General features: G+C 37.4%; 1 protein-coding gene across 4 annotated transcripts in view; it reads right to left on the bottom strand.

The window, feature by feature from the left end:
* Window positions 1–18762, bottom strand: part of LOC124156259 (E3 ubiquitin-protein ligase HERC2) — a 149075-nt gene extending 130313 nt beyond the window's left edge. For all 4 annotated transcript variants that reach the window (XM_046530682.1, XM_046530685.1, XM_046530684.1 and 1 more), the window contains exons 1-10: window positions 18599–18762; window positions 17868–18112; window positions 17543–17746; window positions 14667–14916; window positions 14428–14528; window positions 13804–13960; window positions 12748–12918; window positions 7891–8026; window positions 2736–2882; window positions 1338–1739 (exon numbers count right to left, since the gene is read on the bottom strand). In XM_046530682.1, the coding sequence (XP_046386638.1) occupies window positions 1338–1739; window positions 2736–2882; window positions 7891–8026; window positions 12748–12918; window positions 13804–13960; window positions 14428–14528; window positions 14667–14916; window positions 17543–17746; window positions 17868–18060 (1761 nt within the window). In that variant the 5' untranslated portion in view covers window positions 18061–18112; window positions 18599–18762. The remainder of the gene's footprint in view (window positions 1–1337; window positions 1740–2735; window positions 2883–7890; window positions 8027–12747; window positions 12919–13803; window positions 13961–14427; window positions 14529–14666; window positions 14917–17542; window positions 17747–17867; window positions 18113–18598) is intronic.
* Window positions 18763–19543: the final 781 nt, after the last annotated feature.

The following is a 19543-nucleotide window of genomic DNA, read 5'->3' as shown; positions in this document are numbered from 1 at the left end:
CAAATTAAAATGATTAATCATTCATAAACTCCGATAGCTATGAAATGGCATTCAAATTAGCATTTGCCTGTCATTTCGATGAGCGACAAAAGGGCCTGGGTGACACAATAGTTGTTTTTAGACTGGTTTTTAGATTTCGTTTGAAAAATCGTCAACTGCCGGCAATGCATTACGAACCCCTGAGATAGCAGATGTTAGCCCACCCGCACGACAGGAGGGAATTTCAAAAGCACGTAAGAATTTTTTTTAACGTGAATAAAAGTCTTCAAATGCGTGCATACTATCTTTAAAGATGTTTCAAACTATAAACATTTATATAAATAATGTTTTCTAAGGCTATTTATGGGAATATATATGTTTTAGAGGAAATTCAATACCCAAGACCTATGCTACCAGGAACGCATCCCTATCTTCCCAATGTTAAAACACTCTCGTATAACGCAAATTCGTATAGCGCAAAGACCCCAAGGAACGCATCCCTTGCGCTATACGAGACATGGGTGTAGTTGCAAAATAAAATTATCCTACATAAAAATAGAACCTCTAATTATTTAAGTCTAAAGGAATCAAATGTTCAAACTTTGGAAACCAGAGGGTTTGTAAAAGGGAGGTCATGTCTTTGCGCTGTGAGTGCATTTGCCACCAGGAAAGCATGCGATTATCTCAAAAATTACAAAACTCACTTTCTATGGCCACAATTTGGGTAAAAATGAGGAAATTTCAAATATACTCAGCGATAACTTCATACAGTAGTTCAGCCAACAAATACATCCGGCTCCTAAAATAGTGATGACAATACGTTTCATGGGCATAATTTGCTCCAACCCCAGTAAGATGATAATTTGCCATGGCAAGGATTCATTTAGACACTGCGAGGCATCATTTTATTGAGTTTCCACTGCAATGGACTGCATTTCCACTAAAATCGAGGTGGAATCACTCAAAGGGACTTGCTAAGTGCAATATAAAACAATAAAATGGATGTTTCACCAATCGGGGGCCTCCTACACAGTTTTCCCTACATGTATGAACAAGACCAGGATGGAAGTTCATAAATTTACATAAATTCCTTAAGTATACCTTTGTAAAAGGGAGACTATGCTAACAATACTATTAAAGGGAGACTGTACAAACAAAAATACAGTATTTCTCCGAATATAGTCCCCCCCTAATTTTGAGGCTTCAGTTTCGGGAAAAGTTAACAAAATGCATTCGAATATAGTCCCCCCTTTTACTTTTACCACAGGCATTTTTGGAAAAAAAGGGGGGACTATATTCAGACATATACGGTAGCTGACAAAATGTTTCATGTTATCTTTCAGATAATTATCACTCACCTGAGCTTCAGAACTGTAGTACATGACATACACTCTCCCCGTTAGGGTCAGGATGAGCATACAACGTTCTGCACATGCCATTTGTTTGACTCCAAGCTCACCGATGGCTTCACAAGGCTGAGGCTGGGAAAGGGAAACAGCTGGAGGCAACCTAGTAGACTGGCCCGCGGTGGGTTGACCATCTGGGGCTGATGCCGTTGGGGCCAAAAGAGCAGTGGCTCCAGTGGTGGTGCCAGGGGATGCTGGTGTGTGCGGAGTCGATGACGGAGTGGCACCAACTCCACCAGGTTGCACAGTGTGACTTTCATCTTGTCCCTCGATCACACTACCATTTCCTCCACTCGAGGACCATGCTACCCATCCCCATGCCAGGACTTCTTGTGGCTGGCTGGAACTTTGTGCCTGTGAAGAGATGTACGAAGCAGAGATGTAGTAAAGCAACTTTGATACTGATACACAGGGTAAATGTATCACAATGAGAGTAGCTTGTAAGTGAGACCTCTGCTAACACAATAGCTAACTGAGGCATTTAAAATCGAATGTATGACTTAGTAATATAATGATGTGATAACTATCTTTGGTAGTGATTTTCCCCTTGTGGCGTAAAAGAGGAGTTTTAACAGTAGAGAACAGCCATCTTTTTATTATCCCCACATGCTCATACAGGATGGAAAAAACAGCAACTTAGATCTACCTCCATTGCTCAGAGATGCCTGCACCCATCACATTTTAAAATCTGTGAGTGAGTAACAGAAGGCAGATGGACGTTCACAATGCAGTGAAAATCAATTGAATTACAACTCCCTCAGAGAAAACATTTAATCTTGCATTGTAAAAATTAAATGAGGCCAGGCCTCATTTTTTAGCCCATACTTGTAAATATGAGTTTTTCTGTCTGTGACCAATACAATAAGAGTAACCACAGATAGCCAGTCTAACAGGAAATACTCATTTAATACATTTGAAGAGAGCACACATTACACATCTCCACATAGAATTAATAACTCTTAATTTACATGAATTAAAAATATGAAGGGTAGAGGTAAAATAAATTAATAATAACCATTACATTGGGGATTTGAATGACTTTAGTCCAGCATATCCCACAACTCTACTAAAGTATGCACCGATAAATGTACAGATGTAAAAGTAATGAAACTTCAGTTAGAGCCTTCTATATCAACTTTTAATACATTGCTATTATATTGCAAAGCCGGCCATTAGAAAAACAAAGTCAGAAAATTATAATTACTGAGTGATGGCTGATACAAAAGCAAGGATGTGGACAACCAATTCTATTTTCGATTAAATCTTAAACTTAAAACAGTTGAACTTAAACAAGAAAACAATAAGGGTCCTCTTAAAAATCAACCTGAAGGACAGAAGATAATGTTTAACCTTAATGAAATTCGGAGGAGGAGCGCAAGGAGCAGCCAAACGGTCAAGATGTGACATGATGACCACTGCCGTTTGTCTAAGGTCAATACAGACTTCATCATTTTCTGGAAGCTCCAAGTAACGTAGAAAACACTCAGTTGGACTTGGCTGAAATGTAAAACAAAAAATTTCAATTTCAAACATGGGAGCAGGCAAAAAAATTGTCAACAGTTCTACAACACAAAAACATTTTCAAGGTGAAACAACAGAGGCAATTAATAGAAATATAGAATAAATTTAATTCAGCTAGATAGGTGCTGGATTTAGACAAATTCTGGGGGTCGATTTTCAGAGAGTAAAGGCAACATTTAAAATAGAATTAGCTGTTAAATGAAAAGTTAAATCTCTAGGTGACAAATTTTGCATTTTTTTCTAATGGAGGGCCTAATAGTCATTGAATCTTCTATGAACAAGTCTCAAATTTTAAGTGTAAAATTATTTGCTTTAACAAAAAATTTCTTTGGGATTTTGGGAGGAAATACACTCTTTCCATTCCCTCAAATCCACTTGTGAGATACACAATTGCTGAATTACTTGAGCCTTTTTAAATATTATATATTATAGGTTATTCCCTTATTTGCCAGGCTTCAAGGAGCAGAATGTTGTGCTTGTAACCAATGAGGTTTCATTATGAAAAATAATACTGTTCCCATCCAAGGACAATTATCACTCCTAAATATATATGATAGCCGCCTATCTCTTGCAATGAGGAACTTGCATGGGTCGTAGATTGCATTAAAAACTATTTTGAATAAGTCAAATGGATACATTAGCTCGCAAAAATACCTTCAGTTTCTCCATTCAACATCAAAAGAAATAAAAAAATTGCATTTAAAATCGAGAAAAAATTCTCTGAGCCGACCACTGCGCGAAGACACCCGAGCGTTGCCGAGGCCAGACGTGACGTCATAGGTGCCTAAACAACCGTAGGGAGTTGGGCAATACGCTGAGCGCATGGTGTAAAATTTGTTTTGAGGGAGTATTTAGCCGCTCATCGTCACTTTATTTTGTTCTGTTATTCTTGGACGAGTTTTCCTATTGCTATTGTGCCTAGATTATTTCTTGGGATATTAATAATGCGGCATCGGGATGATGAAGTACAAGCGTTTCACTTCGTATATTTTAGTTATCAGAAAAATGGATGATAACGTTGTCACTCGTTCGAAAAGTACACCTGAAATACATCTACATCTACATAATACCCCGCAAGCCGCCTAAAAGGCGTGTGTTATGGGGTGACACCAGCCTTTTTTTAGGACACCAAAAATTGATGCCACGACCCTCATGGAATTTTTAAGACAAATTATTGCTATACGTCGGCGGCAAATCGAGATGTAATTAAGAAACTTGTAATACTGGAGGATAACGATCGTAAGCTGTGCTGTTGAATTTGGCAACGCCAAATTAGCGGAGAAGGTAGTCCTATCCGTCCTACGGTACGAATTCACAGCAAAACAGTCTGCACACAATCCACATGTGAGATCGCGAATCGGTTCCGCTGCTAACACACACACAAGCTACAACCTATTTCAATAATATAGGTAAATCCATAAACAATATACTACCATATATCATAAAAATATAGTGGGAAATAGGCAAATACTCTTATCAAAAACTGGATGTCACTGTCACATTCTTACATTCGTCACATACAACTTACAATAACAGAACTCGTTATGATGAATACAACTATTTATTCACTGATTTAAATTAGCCCACGCATGTGACACAGGTCACTTTTCTCACTACTATTCGTTGAAATGATAGAATAACAAACTTCACATACAGTTTTGATCTTGATAGCGTGATCGTGAAATGTCATATCTGCGGTGAACAACGGAGATTAGCACGCCACTGACAATTTTTACACTACTGTTAGACATTTATCGATAGCGTAATAGCACTTTTTACAATTTAATCACGATGGAACACTGATAACTCTTGGCCGATATTTTTCAACCTTGTCAAACTTTGTGCATTACAACCACCGGCACTGTGATTATTAGCAGTAGCTTAACGGGAGATGTCACGTTGAAAATAACACTATTTTCGCACAAAAATGTTCCTAGATGTCTCCAATCAGCGAGCAAAAGTTGCATTGACTGAAATCCACCCCATAATACGAGCACAGACAGTCCTAAACGACGAATTCTCCGGTACATACGAATAAACGGATGAAGTTATTGTATATAAAAGCTAAGCGGACATTAGTAAACATCAAAATCGTTCTAATTACATACTTAAATGAATGATATGCCGTCGATAACATCAACTTACAATTAACGTATCCCCCTTCCAATGGTCGTGGCTCAGACTCCTACAACGATGTTATTTAGGTATTAAAAATTTTTTTGGTTTAACTGCCTCAGTTTTATATTTTATGCCCTTACTCAGATATTAATATTATAAATAATGCAAAATATGAGGGCTTCCAAGCCTCTATCGTCGGATATTTATCTTTAAATATAAAATAATCAACACGTCTAACAAACGAAGCTCTCACAACTGCTGGCAACTATTACAAACAATCACAACAATCGCTTCGCGTGATGTTTAGGCACCTTTGACGTCATCGAGGCTTCGTCGGCAGTGGCTTGGGGGGTGAGGGAGTTTTTCCCGCGCTTTAAAATTCGTTATATTTATCATTAAATATCTCGCGAAGGAAAACTCAGAAATACATGCGGTTTTCTTTGCTGTATTCAGAAAATAATTTTCTGTCCGCCTGTGAAATAAAAAAAAATTCATGCAAGTTCCCCATTCAAGTACATAAGGATCCTGATTTAAAGTTTTTCAGGGGGGACAAAATTTGAAACACTAAAAGCAGAACAACATTAAATGAGGGCCCATTAAAGGATTTGGAATGGCTTTCTATGAATAAAAAATTTAATTTTAAGTCACAAAACAGAGCCACGTGGCAAAAGATTCATTGATGTTTTCTTCCCAAAGAAGGTTGGTGAACACTTTTCAGGAAACAGCTAAAGAATGGGTACCTAATAAAATTAAGCAATGAGTGGATGATTTCTTTTAAGAAAGGTAAAATATACATTGACTTAAGAGTAGAGATGTGCAAATAGTATCCGCGAATACTCGAATACTAGAAAGTATTCGGTATTCGAGGTCTTGAATAATTATGCTAAAGGTACTATCTCGAATACCTCGAATACTTTGAATTACATGTCATACACTGTTGCACGCACGTCATTGGTAGTTGACTCAGAAAAATGTAGATAACTCTAGTCTTTTAGTGCATGCAGCGCCGTCTTAGGCAAGTTGACGATATACATCAAATTCCCGGATTACAGCAGTGAAAAGAGTTCGAGGTGGGGAGCCGAAAATGATTGGATGAAAAAATCTGAAAAACCTTGGTTTCCCCCACCAGGAGAACCTCAGTGCCGTGGGATACTACCTATGTAGCACAATTCCCAAAATCCGCTACCCCCTCCATCCATCAGCCCTCGGCCCCTCCTCCGACGCTTTCCTCCTCTCCGAAATCAAACAAAAGGCCCCAGCTCGCGCAGGGTTTGTATTACAAAGACCATAAATGAAAAGATTCAAAAGAAAATATCAAGTTACAGGAGAATAATAGAATCGTATTTCACCCTTTCCCTCTTTCTCCCCTGTTGACCTTTTTCTGCCTACTTGCTTCGAAGTTCCCCATTTCTGGAGGTCAACTGCTGCATGAGTCATCTGCTAGCCTATAAGGTGTCTAACAATGACTTTCGGCAATTGATATTACACCTTTATTGGATTGATATATTAGTAATGTGCACATAATTTAAAAAAGAATAAGACCAAACACTACGTATTTCTGACTTTATTTAAGCATTTTACGCAAGAAAATAAATGTCAGAAAGACGAAAAAATACGACGGAGACTTAGCATTCTGGCGAAACTTGATATCCTCGCAGCTGAGCTTCTCGAAGTTGACGTAGTATTTTTTTCCGAAAACATATACCAAGTTACAATTTATGAGTCATGCTATAAATCTCTGTTGTCACAGTCACAGACGAAGGGATATTTTCTCAGGATATTTGGTTTCTCCCTGATAGCAATTCAAATTAATCTGCTTATCTCGTGAGAACTTTCAAAGATGGACGGAAAATAATTGAAGAAGAAGAAAATTTGGTGGAGAAGCACGTGTATTTTGAAAAACGCCTCGGATTGTGCACTAGCACTTGACAGTAGGAGAGGGGGTAAAGCGAGCTACCTGTTGAAAATAAGAAGTTGGATGAAGCCGAGTATCAGATGGGCGTGCCGCTGAAATGGCGTTTGGTAGATAGGAATGTATACATCAGACAGAAATCTATCGTAGCAGTGTAAATGCCGAGACAGCATGAAATCATTTTTTCGCGAGGTGGTGTGTCCCTTTAGGATATTTGAGAGAGATGTTTGTTGAATCAACTATATGCCCAAATTGTTTCCATAAAATTAAAATATTCCATCAATCAGCTAAATTCCTGTTTGAATCCTTTAAAGGAAATCACAATTACTCGCCAAAATCTTGAATTTTACTGCTGCATAGGCAACCTAGTCAAACATTCCCGCATTCATTGTTTTTTTCGTCCATCCCCTTGAAAAACGATAGATCGAGGTTCCACTGTATACCTTCTTATTTATACATTCATCAAGGGAAATAGAAGAAAAAACGTTCGTCTAATAAGCTTTGCGCAATTCTAGTATTCGAGGTGTTTGAAATTCGAGGTATTCGAATATTCGAGCAATGATTTGATATTTGAATTCGATATTCGAGTTCGAGAAATCTGCTATTCGACCCATCTCAATAATTTTGCCAAATTAATGTTTTCTCTTCATTAAAACTTTAGTGGGTACTTGTCATGTTGATAAAAACTTTTGGGCTATGTCGCCGCATCAATTTTTGGGTGTCCTGTTGGGGAATTAAATTGCCCCACCATAAACACACTTCAAAATTTTGATGTGTGCATACCTATGGCTATAATTTTATCTTATTACAAAAACAATACTAAAAAATTCATTCCACAACAACAAAAAATTATGAATTACAAGCATTCATAATAGCAGGACTCCTTGAAGTTTGTTCACTATCTTGTAAGATAATCAAGTATCTATATGAAAACAAAGAATGGACTATACTTACATCAATGCTAATTTCATCATCATTCCAAGCATCTTCAACACATCTACTGTCAGAAGAAATAGTTTTGGTGCAAGGAATACAGTCAAGTCGCTTTAAAAATGGAACTAATGGTGCACTGGTCCAAGCAGAAATTGACCTGAAAAGACAAAAATGTTTGCCAAATTAAGTAACATAAAAATGGAAAAAAAACATGTACACACCACAATCATGCATAACTTATCCCAAACAGATGAGAAAATAATCAAAAGGTCAATGTAATCAAAAGATCTCATTCCTCACTCAGTTGATATGTTAGATAAAAAAAGTTTAAGATGTAAAAATGGAAAAAAAATTTAACTACAAGAATTACCGTATTTTCCGGCGTATAAGACGACTTTCTAGCACCTAAAATCTTTTTTAAAAAGTCGGGGTCGTCTTATACGCCGGGAATGTGGCAGCAAGGAGGAGGGGTGGCCGCACTGAACAAACACTTCACACATTTGCAGAACCCTAACCCTAACCCAGTGCTGAGATCTAATATACCAGGCTTTGTAAACTTCCATGTTAAAAGGAGGCCAAGGGAGAACCAAGCAAGACAATTAAACCAACGGTCAGAGGCACTTCAACACAATCAGCAGAGGACAGTTGTGAATGCAATGCATTAACAGGCGCGTGAGCACGGAATATAAATCAGACAACTGGCTTTAACACTGACATACGAAGCAAAAGGCAGTACACTACCTCCCATTCGAAATATGGGCACCACACCCCGAAACACTACGATGGTGCTTCATTTTCACTTTATAAAATTAAAGACATCACACGGATCACGAGAGCTCCTGACTTGCCAAGACAACGAATTCAAAACGTGGTCACGTGGTAATAACGGCCGTGGGGCCACGTGAGCTCTACGGAAACCCTCCCCTACTTCCCCCTTCCACTCTCACCTCCCCTACACCTTTCAATATTTCTCTCAGATGGCGTTGGTGCAAGCTACCCGGAAGCCCCATAAGAGATCGCACTGGTTGTAATATACCGTATAAATGCCAAACAGTCAAGGCCCCAACATGGCTCCACTAACAAGAAGAAAGAAATATGAAGCCAGTTTCAAACTAAAAGTTGTAAACTTTGCCATGGAACATAATAACTGCGCTGCTGCAAGACATTATGGAGTAACAGAAAAGATGGTTTGTGACTGGAAAGCAAACGAAAAAGCACTGAAGAATATGCCAAGGGGTAAGTGTGCATTAAGAAGAGGCACCCCACATTGGCCAGAACTCGAAAAACATGTAGCAGACATGGTGAATGAGCATCGCCAAAATGGTTATGTTGTAACACGCAATAAAATACGCTTGTTTGCACTTCAGTGGGCAAAATCTAATCCAGATCACAGCAACAGATTTAAGGCCACTGTATCCTGGTGTACTAGATTCTTAGAAAGACACAATTTGGTACTGAGGCAAAAGACAAAAATTGCACAGAAATTACCTGCAGATCTTGATGCCAAATTAAATAACTTCCATCGATACGTAATAAAACAGCGCAATAAACATGGCTATGCGTTAAATAGTATCGGAAATATGGATGAAACCTCAATGAATTTTGATATGGTTGGAAATAAGACTGTCCATCTAAAAGGTGAAAAAACTATTTTAATTAAAACAACAGGACATGAGAAGTCCAGTTTTACAGTGGTACTAGCTTGCACAGCTGATGGCGCCAAACTGAGACCAATGGTTATTTTTAAAAGAAAAACAATGCCGAAACTCAAGTTCCCTGTTGGTTGTTTTGTACATGTGAATGAAAAAGGCTGGATGGATGAAGAAGGGGTAAAGCTATGGCTTGATAACGTATGGAGCAGGCGACCAGGTGGACTTATTAAAAAACGTAGCCTACTGGTGTGGGATATGTTCAGGGCTCATTTAACTCCCAGCACCAAGGAAAGGCTTGCGAGACTAAATACAGATTCAGCAGTTATTCCTGCAGGATTGACATCATTGGTACAGCCACTGGATGTGTGCCTAAACAAGCCGTTTAAAGATCGCATTCGAGAACAGTGGAATGAGTGGATGGTTAGCGGTGAGAAGTCATTCACAAAAGGAGGAAACATGCGTGCTCCACAGTTGGATGTTTTGTGCAAATTTGTTATAAAAGCCTGGAATGACATTGATGCAAAAACAGTAATCAAGTCTTTCAAAAAGTGTGGCATATCAAATTCGTTAGATGGTATGGAGGACGACTACTTGTGGCAAAATGAAGAGGAAGTCGAAGCTGAGACCACACCATCTGATACGGAATTTGATCCATATGATGATTGCCTTACAAATGTAGAACAAGACGTTATTGATGTACTGATGATATCAAATGACGAACAGGAGGATTTTAAAGGTTTTTAAATGGAAACTGCGTTGCTGACTCGCAGTGACTTGCGAGCTCTCTCTATCGTTTGTTAACTTCCTTGTATCAGACTGCTTTAGGAAAAGTTTAATCCACTTGCACTGTTTTAGTTTTATATGTTTTATGAGGAACTGACTTATGTTTATTAGTGACCGTTTTCATGCTATCATGTCATGCCATGATGTCATAAGCATATTAATTAAAAATTTCTATATTGAAATCAAATCTGATGTTTTTTATTTACCGGTAGTGTGCGTTGGAAAAGGGGTAGTCTTATACGGAGAGTATAGCACGAATTATATATTTTAACAAAAAAGTTGGGGGTCGTCTTATACGCCCAGTCGTCTTATACGCCGGAAAATACGGTAATAATTATTTTTCATTATTTGCACATTCAGAATCACATTATAAGAGACATTAGAATATTTTTAGGATATCCTCAATTTTATTTCCTCTTTTAGATGACAGTATGTATTGGCATTTTAGCTGAAATATTTACTGCAGGTAATCTGACACCTGTGTAATAAAGACAACAATTTTGTTTACATTACCTGAATGGTTTTTATGAGATACAATAAACTCTCTATTATACGAAGCAGGAAATTACGATGTTTTCGATAATATGAAGTGAATTTGTCGCCCTGGCGAAAAGCCTATGGTAAATACATGGCAATACACACTTTTCGATAATACGAAATGTTTTGAAATTACGAATTTAGGGCTCGGTCCCCAGGAGCAAATGGCATTCGTTTATACTAACTACGGCAAAAAGTTTGTCAACACAACTAGTTATTCCGGCGAAAGTAGCTAAAAAATCAATGCTTCTGACTGTGGTGCATCAAAGTGTGAGATCTTAAATGATAGCGCAACTTTGGAGGGAAAGGCTTTGCCTCAAAACTTATGGTAGGAATCGAGGAGAAGTAGGAGTTCAGTAGAAATATTGTGGCTGAAACAATTACCCTATTTACATGCATACTCGTAAACATTGCGTCGACAATAATTTGTAGTTTAACACGTGAGGAAGGTCGCGCGGGGTATTTCTTAAATTCCTACTTAAACCCTACATATGAAACCCTATACAAACCCTTATGATACTTTGTACAATTTTCAATACAATGGAGAAAGACACACGAAAACTAAATGAGGTTAAGGTACACGTTTTGGGGTATCATTTTTTTGGGAATTCATGCAAGAGAACCAATACTTCACCCAAATATTTCAAAAAATGATTAAAAAGTGTGCTGTAGGAAAAAAATGAAAGTGGATAATAACATTTCCCTCTTAATTTCCCCAATAATGGAAGATGCTTCTCCAGATTTTCTCCTGTAGGAACCTTACTCCTGTCGGGATAACAGAAGAGAGACTTATTATATAATACATGGCACCTCACTCCCAGCATCAATGGCCTTGATGACGAATAAAATGTCTTCCATTTTAACGTCCACAAAGATGATGGAGCATGGCAGCCGGACGGAGAGCCCGAAAAGAATTTACTTCAAATATTCGCTGGTAGAAAATCATATCCTACGTAATTTACGATCGTAATTGAATCATAATGAAAATAGCTAATTAAAAAGATCGTACATTCACCTGACAATACGGAAGGAACTACAAATATTAACCTATGACGGTTATTTTGGAAACGGGCTATGACCCCTGTTTTTCTTTTTTCCTTGCCACTGAGCGATAGAGGGCATCACAAATGCCGGTTAGGCGAGCTGCCGCTAAAATTTCGTAGGCGTTGGAAACAAATATCTATCTTATGTGCAGTTGAAGTTGCTATTCCCCACTGACAACAAAATTCTCAGATTAAATTCTTGTACAACAACTTTCAAGATGTTATTTGATTACGTTTTCTAAAATGGACGGTAATTTCTTTAGCGAAATGATTGTTGATATTCAACTTAAAAGAATGGAAAGTTTAGATTCGTATGATTTTTTAACGATCTTTCACAGCATAAAATCAATAAGAAAGAGCAGTTTTTAAAAAATTCCATCCTAAATAGCCACCGAAAAAGTTAAACAAGGCCAATAAAGACAGAAAAAGGGCGGTGGGAACAAAATCAAACATTTCTTAGTGACTTATTAAAAATGATTGAAATTGCAAAACTCGATATTATGAATTATTTTCCAGTCCCGCTGACTTTGCATAATCGAGAGTTTGCTGTATTTCTGTGGTGGTTTATGAGAAGGTTAAATTGTCTTATTTCAACAGGAAAAAAAGCTATACACATTAAAATGTATTTTTAAAAACCAAATGTATCTACACACTGTCACAGACACAAAAAAGTAAATACACTCCAAAGCAAGCTGAGGATGTATCTTTGGATTTACCAGAAAAATAGTAATAGAGGAACAATAGTAATTTTCATATTTACTCCACATTAAAAAGAGCCCAGACACAAGAAGAATGACTTTTGAAGACCTGTGGGCAGGTGAAATATGGCAACCTATCACTATGATGGAATATCCTACTCATACCTGTTATCAGGTGAATCCTTTCCCCTATCCCACAACGTTAACAACAGCAGCACAGCATCCAAAATGTGAGGTAGAGATCCTCTCTGTGCAGCCAACTCCAACAGCAATGAAAGTGCAGTGTGCCTATCTGCACAAGGAACAATTTCACCACCACCACTTCCACCAACCTCACTGAAAGAGACAAAAAAAGTGTCAATATATTGTCTAATTTAATATTTTGATAGCCACCCTTAATTCCTCATCAAGTATCATTAATCTTTAAATTTTTTGATTGTGATATATTATGACAACTATAGGCTTCAAAATTAAAGATAGGTAGCTCGCTATAAATGGGAAGGTACACATCAACATAAAAAAATTCCTACAACTCAAGTTTTGTGCATCGAGATGCCACTCCTTCATTCATTCAACGATTATTATTGATGCATAATGAGGAGCAGACAGGATTGAAAAAAATATCCTGTTTTTCATAAAAAAAGTCTTTCATGCTTAATTTCATGATTTAAATCAGCTTTTTAATTAAATTGGATTTTTTAAAATTTAATAAGTACCACAAAAACTGTTAAAGCAATATTTATTTTCCCCCACTCCTTTCTGATAGTAAATACTTTCGACATGGCCAAGAATTTATCTAGGCTTTCTGATATTGATGAAGCTGAAGGCAATTCTGATGCATGTGGCATGAAGTTCCCAATAGTACAGTGTGGCCTAATCATAATTAGCTGACATTGATTGAGGGCTTATTGACCCCTTAAATGTATGCAATATGACATGCATTTGTGACAATATTGACTAGTTACAGCAGCAGCGGAATTGAGTGCACTCATTAAAAGTGAATGAAGTCCATTTGATTCTTCATATGGATTAACCAATTTAAAAAATCTCTTGCAACAGCATTACCCAAGATACAGGCTATTCAAGGTTAAGAGACTTCTCCTTTAGGTTATTTTGCTCTCTAATAGGTTACGAATAAATGTATTCATTAAAATTTCCATCACTCTAAGCAATAATCTTAATTTATATGCATGTAAAATATCAAAATCACATATTACTCACCCAAGTACAACTTGTCGAAGGAACTTAGCAGATCTATCAACAACCTCTAACCAAACAGGAGATACAGAAGTTTCATCGAAAAGGGTGGCTAAAGACAATGACTGCAATGCATCCAACGATTCTTGCAGAAGTTCGCTGCACAAATCTGAATCTTCACCTATATATACAAAATTATCATGACATTTTGACAATCTATGATAAAAGAACACTCAAGTAATGATCTAAATCTTTAACGTAAGATCACAGAGATTTTCAACCAAGAATTAAGAAGAAGCAAAACGGTAAACACCATGGCCTTATTAATGAATATTAGAGACCTTTCACACTTATTGAATAAATTGATATTATTTTACCAGAGTTAATGTTCAATGAATTCATGCACGTTAATAAAAACACCTAAAATAGCCATTAACATCAGCATGTTAACATCGTCAACTTTTCAAAGTCTCTAATAAAGTTCTACATGGTTAAATGAAGATTTTGTTTTTTAGGGCTTACCAAATATGTATTCATATTGAACAAGGAGAAACGTCACAAGTTGAATGAGAAAAAGTAACATCATAGGAAGTTAACATCTGAATGGTAAATGTAATCACAAACCACCAAGATGGGAAGGTATTTTACCTGATCGCCATGCTCTTCTTAGGAAAGCAAAAGAGAAATTTAAAGCTGCTCTAGACCCAACCCTAGCAAGACCAATAGTAGCTTTCTCAGTGGACTTCAAACTGAAAAAAGTAAGTCATTCATAATAGAAAGAGTAAATATCTATTAATAGCATATATGTATCGATTGATCAACAAAATTACCAATACATAAAAAGCATTCATTTTCATCACTAGCGACAATATGTAAAATCATCTCACCATTTTCTTGTTGAGTTGCTTGTCTTGCCAACAGTCCTCATTGGCTCACCTACGGTATTGGCTTTAGGGGTTATTACATGGTTATAGATGTGGTGATTTCTTTGTTGTGCAACAGCAGCAAAATGGCGATGAGCTATGGCTAAACACTGCCGTAGACGACAAGCCCAGAGACCACAGCTAGCTGCTTCATTGCATGAACGTGCTTGCTCATGGATCAATGAATACAGGCATGATGTCAATTTTTCAGGGGCTGAAAAAAATCAGAAGCCTCATCAAGGACACTAAAAATGAAACTTCCTATCACATTGTTCTACTAATTATTAACAATTATACAGGAAAAATAAGAGAGCTGATTGATAAAGTCATCCAGGTAAGAATACAATATTTTTTAAGGCTGAACACTTCGGCATCTAAGAACAGCTAAAGAATGTGCCCATGGTAAATAACATCTAGTGTTCAGCTAAGGCGAAAGCTTCTTAGGCTATTTAACCCAAAATGAGTAGTCAGACAGATCAAATTATCATATGTAAATGTAAAAGTCAAGACAGGTATAAATATGCAAAGATTAGCTGATATGAGAGCTTACTGGAGAGCTGCATCAAACCAATCCTAGGAATATTCACCCTTGATGATGATAATGGTGAATGCTTGTAGTTCATCACTAATTTGCGAATATGCTCAAAATAAGTCATACTTGGACGTATTTTAAAGAATGGAGGCATTTGAAAAGTAGAGAAAGAGATGCCTTCTGAACATCCAAGGGAGAAGAATAAATTTCAACATAATTGAAGAAGAACATATTTGCTGGTGGGGTTAAGCCTGCCAAACAGGAGGTCACGAGTTAGGGTCCCACCTGGGTAAGTTACCCCTATCCAGGGCATGGTTGTCTGTGTATGTTACATTGTTAACATATTAATTACCACGGTGTAAAAGGCTGCATAAAGCTGCTTCTATGGAAAAAAAAATAAATAAATGATGGCTTGATGAAGATAATGGCTGAAGGTTAAGTGGGCACGGAAAAACAGCATTTCGTAAGTCCTTAAATAAATTTTCACAAAAATTTATCGGGGATTGAAGAGAGGATACCTGTAAATAAGAAATCGTAAGCCAATAGAATAGTTAAGAGGAGAGCTTTGTCATACCAATCCTTGGACTTTTAACCTATGATGATGAGTGCCTGCCATCCATTACAAATGTACTGATACACTCAAACTAAAAATCGTCAGCTTCTGTTAACTCTTGACCACAATTGTATTTAAATGGAAAGGTGAATACTAATGAATTCCAGCTAGGTGTTACAATGGCAATAGATAGGTAAGTGGTAAATTACTCCCGTGTCCACAGTTGTACCAAAAGGCTCATTCCAGTGCCTTGGTATAACTAGATGGGATACTATGTGTATACATTGGTAGCACTATCTTACTTGCTGCTACTGATTGGAGAGGAAATATTGCATCCAAAACAGGGCACCAACATTAACACCTAGCCTTGAAAGTTTAGGCAATAATACCTTATGATTAATACTATCAAAGGCCTTACTATAATCATAGAAGATCCCTCAAGTGGCATTTCTACAATCTACAATGGCCTTGTGGAGATTGTTGAGTAGCTGAAATATGGCAGAGGTGGTGGATTTTCCAGCTAGGAAGACATGCTGTGCTTAGTCCAAGAGCTGGAATGACTTAACATGTTCCCTGCCACGGACTTTTAGATGAATTCACCCATTGCACTGATGTGTTTTTCTTTTTTCTGCCATTTTAATACTTGGATCCTTTCCATTTGAGTTTTTGTGTGCATTGGGCTATGCACGCTGCGTCGGTCACGTCATATAAGTAGCACCGAAGTAGCTGTGACCAACGGTGTGCTATGAGCAGCCAAAAGGAAGGCTCATCTTTGGTCATAATGACCGCGGTGACGTGAAGACGAAGTGCATGTTTCGGTCATTATGACCGAAGTGGTGCTGAGTGTGCAAAGAAAGTTTACGAGACGATTAAGAAAAATATTTTCAAAAGTGTTTTCAAGGTTGGAACGTAGGCTTTCACAGCGAGAAGCATTGTTGTCAACGGCTTTCGGGAGCAGTGCAAGACGCAGCTGCTCACGAAAGCCATTGACAACAGTGTATTCAGGCCTTTGTTCACCTTGTGTGGGTTGTAAGGGAATAGAAAGAACTACCTGAAATTAGCCCACGTTAACCCCATCAATAAAAAAGATCCTCATTCTGACCCTAACAATCGCTGGCCAATAACAGTGCTTTCTAGTCTTTCCAAAATGTTTGAAAATATTTTTTCTAATCATATCGTAAACTTTCTTAAGTCATTAGATAGCAATGAACTGTTTAGTAAACTGGGATAAATAAGGTGATCTCAATTTGCCTTCCAAAAATGGAAACATTGCCGTTGAACTGTCTACAACTTTCAAGGGATTTGTGGTTGGGGTGCCACCAAGGATTGTCTGAATTATTATTGCAATTAGTCTTACAGACACAACACATATCATGGTATAACTTGGAGCGATAAGAATATTAACCACAGCAATCATTTAGCCGAACAAGTGGAACACATATGTAATATATAAGAGCCTTGGCAAGAAGCTGGCAGAGACAGGGTCTCCATTCACCAAAAAAAAGCCAGAGAAAGAGCGAATAGCTTAAGGAATGTGCTCACCAATAAATTTAACGGCCCTGTCTCTAAACAGTGTGAATGATTTCACTTTAGTGACAGCCCTATGCAATTTGACATGTATCATTGAAGGAAACATGTTCTTCTAAATAGGAAAAAAAATGATTACAGCAAGGAAATAATTTGAATGACATATGATTTCTTATAAATTATAATAGCTCATAAAATAATTAGAGAGTAATGTAATGGTGGACTTACTTGGCTGAGGACCCCAAGTCCATGACTCCAACTGTGGTCTAGATGGAGGAGGCCATCCTTTTTTATCAACCGATTCTCTAGCATTTTCCTCTTGATCGAGACGTTGGCATGGGCCACAGTTGCATCCTGTTTGAGGTCCACATATCCCATCACAGCATGGGCAAGTCAATACTCTCATACCACAATAGTAATGCCCTGTTTCGCCTGAAAAAATAGCAGCATAAAACGACTCACAACCAACACAAAGGCAAATAAACTGAGATGATAGATAGTTGGACTGTTGTACAGTTTAAATTAGACAATTAATTTATCTGGGCCTTCTTACCTTTACGTGCAGTAATTCCGACGGAATTGAGAATACCATCACTGAAAGGTCCGGTAAGTTCACCATCTCTAACCATTTCATTCCATAATCGACAAAGAGAGTCACGATGAAGAGCATCCTGCAGATCTATTCGTGCCCATTTCGCATCAAGTCGAGCCTGCATTCGCAGAACAACTTCAAGCTGGCGACTCATTTTGATGTGATTCGATTCACACTCTTGTAAGGTAATGGTTTGTTTCTTTCATCTAAAAAGCATTTAAGTATTCAAATTTTAACAGCTGTACCATGATAACAAATTTAAAAGTTATGAATTTTGACATTTAAATGGATGAGATAGCGCAAAGTATAGCAAGAGAATTATATTTCCAGATAATCATCAAAACATGGACAGGGAACTTCGGATGACATTTTGCCATCAGAGACAGAATTTCCAAGGAAGACACATAAGAGAATGCAAATAAAATGATCCGCATATACAAAAATTAAACACACTGAAGAAATGAGAACTTTTCGGTGACCATTTGAACATGAAAAAACATAATCATAAAATCTCAATGCACAATAAAAGATCAATCGAGCGCAATCCTAAGGATAATTGGCAAAGTGCACCCAACAAAAGAGATTAAATTACCCTTCCGCATTCTCAAGAAAATAAAACCAAAACATCAACAAATGCGACTGAATTTTAAATGTTGTTATTCGTGAATGACAACCACCACGTCAATACGTACACTTGATGGCTTCGACATCTGGGATGAAGGGGTTCAGATATACGCATGGTTACTAAATAAAGTAACTTAACTCGCTTCCAAATGTTTCCATTCCTGCCCTTGTAAAGGTAAACTCCTCTCGACAAACAATCAATTTTTCCTATAATTCATCCCCGTCTTCGCTTTTTAAAGCCACAACTTCTGCCATCTAGCGACTGAAATGAGTACTACAACTAGCGAAGGTTGAGCCATCGAGCGCTGGCAAGAAGGCTGAGGCGGTATTTTGAAAACATGTTTAGGCACGCATGAATCAAAATTATTTAATTCGAAATTTTCTTGGTTTAATAATTTTATATTAAGGTTTTAAATAGCTCGAAAAAAGATCATAAAATTACCATAATTTGAGTACAAAAGCATGGATATATTTACTGCCACAAAGAAATTCTATGATTCAGAAAGAAGAAAGCTTGGAATATTATTCAATACTTCTAAACGTTTACTTGAGGATATTTGATTTGGAAAATAGCCATGTATATCTATTTTTATTACACTGAAGCACATAAAATGCCAGGAGCAGCATCTAGATTATTCTATATTACATATGTGCAGTGTTCGTACAGATCGGAGAAGTGTTGAGAATTGCTAATAGGGGAGATTAAAATGGAATAACTAAATAATAACTAAGGAATCACTCGGAAAAGTTCAATAGATTTTTTTCAGGATTCGATTTATTGATAGCGATTTTAAAGGCAGAATATTTACTCCACGTTCCACTTTAATTTCAGTTTGTTATGGTGTAGAGCAGCGGTTCCCAAACTTTTTCTTTCTGCGACCCATTTTAGCCCATACGTTTTAGCCGCGACCCCCTAAAAATGGTTGTCTAAGTTTAAGTACATAGTTCACTTTATTATTCGCACATCTCGCGACCCCTTTCCGAACGGCCCGCGACCCCCCTGGGGGTCGCGA

The sequence above is a fragment of the Ischnura elegans genome, chromosome 3, assembly GCF_921293095.1.
Source record: "Ischnura elegans chromosome 3, ioIscEleg1.1, whole genome shotgun sequence".
Classification (NCBI taxonomy): Eukaryota; Metazoa; Arthropoda; class Insecta; order Odonata; family Coenagrionidae; genus Ischnura; species Ischnura elegans.
The sequence above is the reverse complement of the archived record's forward strand: the minus strand, read 5'-3'. Positions and strand labels throughout refer to the sequence as shown.